Here is a 2,784-nt window from a genome sequence, read left to right as displayed (position 1 = left end):
GCATCCCTGCCACTGTGTTTTGTGAAGGTAGCTCTTGCCTGGCTCTCTCTGTGCCCCTGGATGTTGTGTGAATTGCTGCCAGGCCAGATTCCTGGTTAATTCCCCTTTTCTCTGTCTCCCCTTTGGCAGCCCGGATAGCGGAGCATGGCTGCATCCAGAGTGCACTAGTACTGCTCCTGGTTGGAGGATAGGTATTGCCATAAATGTGATGCACCTCTAGTCCCATCACCCCTCTTACTAACTCCCCTCCTCCCACCCCTGTCCTAGGCAGATGGATAGTTGTGTTCTTAGAAAAGGGAACCTGTTGTTACCCATCTCAGATCCAACATTCTGGCTTTTGAGTGCTTGGAGTAGAGGCTTTGGTGGTCAGCCCGTTAGAAAACAAAGCCAACTAGGATGCTTGGCAAGCTAAATCCAGCAACCTCGTGGCACTGTGGGGGTTGTGTTTTGCAGTCTTGTCTTTCTAACTTGAAGTTGGTGTAGTGCAATGGGCAGAGCCCCACAGTTTATGTAGCAGTCCTGGTGCAATTGGTGCTCCTGGGGCAGTTGTGTGGCAAGCAAACCCCTTTGTTACCTGCTGCTGGAGGAGGAGATGCACCAGCTGCAGCATCATCCCCTGCCCCATTTCTCCTTCAGGTCAAGGAGAAGGGAGCCTTGAGTGTTTCCTAAGCTGTAACCCTTTGAAACCACTGGTCCAAAAGCGCATGCCTGTAACGTGTGGTGTGGGTCTGCTGGATGCACATGCGCTATGTCCATTGTCGTTCCTCCCTTCGCTTTGTGACAGTGGTGCCAAGTTCTTGTCTGGTCTTTTTGCAGAGCACCCAGTACTACGACATGCGCTGGTCCTGTGAGCACCTCATCATGGTGTGGATCAATGCCTTCGTCATGCTCACCACTCAGCTGCTGCCTCCCAAGTACTGTGACCTGCTCCACAGATCAGCTGCCCACCTCGGCAAGTGGCAGAAACTAGAACATGGTTCCTACAGCAATGCTCCACAGCATATGTGAGTGTGGGGATGGGGAGGGCTTAGTAGAGAAGACATTCTACTAGATAAGTAAGTACCAGCAGTGCTTATCTACTGAGGACAACTTCTCCATTCCACATGAAACTCTGCTGGTCTTTCTGTTCCCTAGAAACAGAAACATGCCAGGAACAAATGCTGAGATTCTTTCTGACCACTGGAGAAGTAGCTTGGGCAAGGGGTAACCCTCTTCTCCAATGCAGTGGGCTGGGTTGTTGCACTGGGAGCCATTTGTCCACATTGAGTCCATCCGGCGGGCTCGTGATGAGCCCCCTGTGCTTTTCCAGTGGGACATGTCCTTGTGGCAGAGGCTGCAGTCCATGTCTGTAGAGCCGTGGTCACAGATGCTAATGCTCTGGCATTCCTTCCCCACAGCTGGTCAGAGAACACAATATGGCCACAAGGAGTTCTGGTGCGACGCAGCCGGTGCCTGTATAAAGCGGTTGGGCCTTACAACGTAGCAGTGCCTTCAGATGTGTCCCACGCCCGCTTCTATGCAAGTATCCCTTCTCTTGCTTCACATGTCCAGAGAGGGACTCTTCATCAGAGACTGTAGCGATAGGACAAGGGGTGATGGGTTCAGTCTGAAACAGGGCAATTTCAGATTAGATATAAGGAAGAAGTTCTTCCCTGTGAGGGTGCTGAGGTGCTGGCACAGGGTGCCCAGAGAAGCTGTGGCTGCCCCACCCCTGGCAGTGTTCAAGGCCAGGTTGGACACAGGGGCTTAGAGCAACCTCGTCTTAGTGTGAGGCATTCCTACCCGCAGCAGGGGCTTGGAACTGGATGATCTTAAGGTCCTTTCCAACCCTAACTATTCTACGATTCCATTCTCTGTTACGACTGTGGGAGGAAGGAAAGGCTCAAACCTGGCTGCAGCAGAGCAGGACGTGCAGAACAGTTTGGTGCTGCACAAAACATCAGTTTGCAGCAGAGGGGCTTTCTTGATGCAGTGTTACAGTGGTGCCTAGGCAAGGTGGAAGCCACAGCTGCCTTGTCACTGCTGCTCATTGCAGTGATCAGGCATATGCTTAAGAGAGTTCTGGTTAATGTCTTCCAGGGAAACAGGGAAGTGTGTCAGCTGGCCAGTAGCTTACTTCACCCATCGAACCCTTCTTAAGCAAAATGACACTTCTATATGCCTTGGTTCTTATGCTACTTTCCCTAAGTAGTAGCTAGTGGTGATTGGAGTACAAACATTCCTTCTGCCCAGCAGGGTGGTCACTAGCACTGAGAGCATTATGTCCATACCTCTCCCCACTTGAACATTGCAATGAATGGCAGAAATCTGCCCTTTCCCACTGTCTCCTGCAGTTCCTTTTCCACCGTCCGTTACGGCTGCTCAACCTGCTCATTCTCATCGAAGGCAGCGTTGTCTGCTACCAGCTCTACTCACTGCTGCGCTCAGAGAAGTGGAACCATACCCTCTCCATGGCCCTCATCCTCTTCTGCAATTACTATGTCTTATTTAAGCTCCTCCGGGACCGGATAGTATTAGGCAGGGCTTACTCCTACCCCCTTTTGAAGGCACTCTGGGCCGGCCACACGTGTACCCTTTTTCTCTTTCCCCCCCCAAAGGGCAGGGAGGGAACCTCAGAAAAAAAAAAAAAAGAAAAGATATTTTCATACAGTTCTATTTTTTTCTTGCAGCGTTTCTAAATATTTAAGATATTTTATATTTTGTATACTATTGGTTTGGGGGGGAGGGGGAGGGAACCAGTGGCAATTAAATGTCGCTTTATAAACAAGGTGTTATTTTATATAT

The 2,784-nt window shown here is 50.5% G+C and overlaps 1 protein-coding gene across 1 annotated transcript in view; it reads left to right on the top strand.

Moving 5' to 3' along the window:
• TMEM39A (transmembrane protein 39A) overlaps window positions 1-2,695 on the top strand; it is an 8,601-nt gene extending 5,906 nt beyond the window's left edge. The window contains exons 5-8 of the mRNA XM_010021351.1: window positions 1-27; window positions 817-1,004; window positions 1,398-1,518; window positions 2,334-2,695. The exon at window positions 1-27 is cut by the window's left edge and continues 337 nt beyond it. Of these exons, the coding sequence (XP_010019653.1) occupies window positions 1-27; window positions 817-1,004; window positions 1,398-1,518; window positions 2,334-2,678 (681 nt within the window). The 3' untranslated portion in view covers window positions 2,679-2,695. The remainder of the gene's footprint in view (window positions 28-816; window positions 1,005-1,397; window positions 1,519-2,333) is intronic.
• Window positions 2,696-2,784: the final 89 nt, after the last annotated feature.

The sequence above is a fragment of the Nestor notabilis genome, unplaced genomic scaffold (assembly GCF_000696875.1).
Source record: "Nestor notabilis isolate BGI_N333 unplaced genomic scaffold, ASM69687v1 scaffold9119, whole genome shotgun sequence".
In the NCBI taxonomy this organism is placed as follows: Eukaryota; Metazoa; Chordata; class Aves; order Psittaciformes; family Psittacidae; genus Nestor; species Nestor notabilis.
This window is presented reverse-complemented; position numbering and strand designations above follow the sequence as displayed.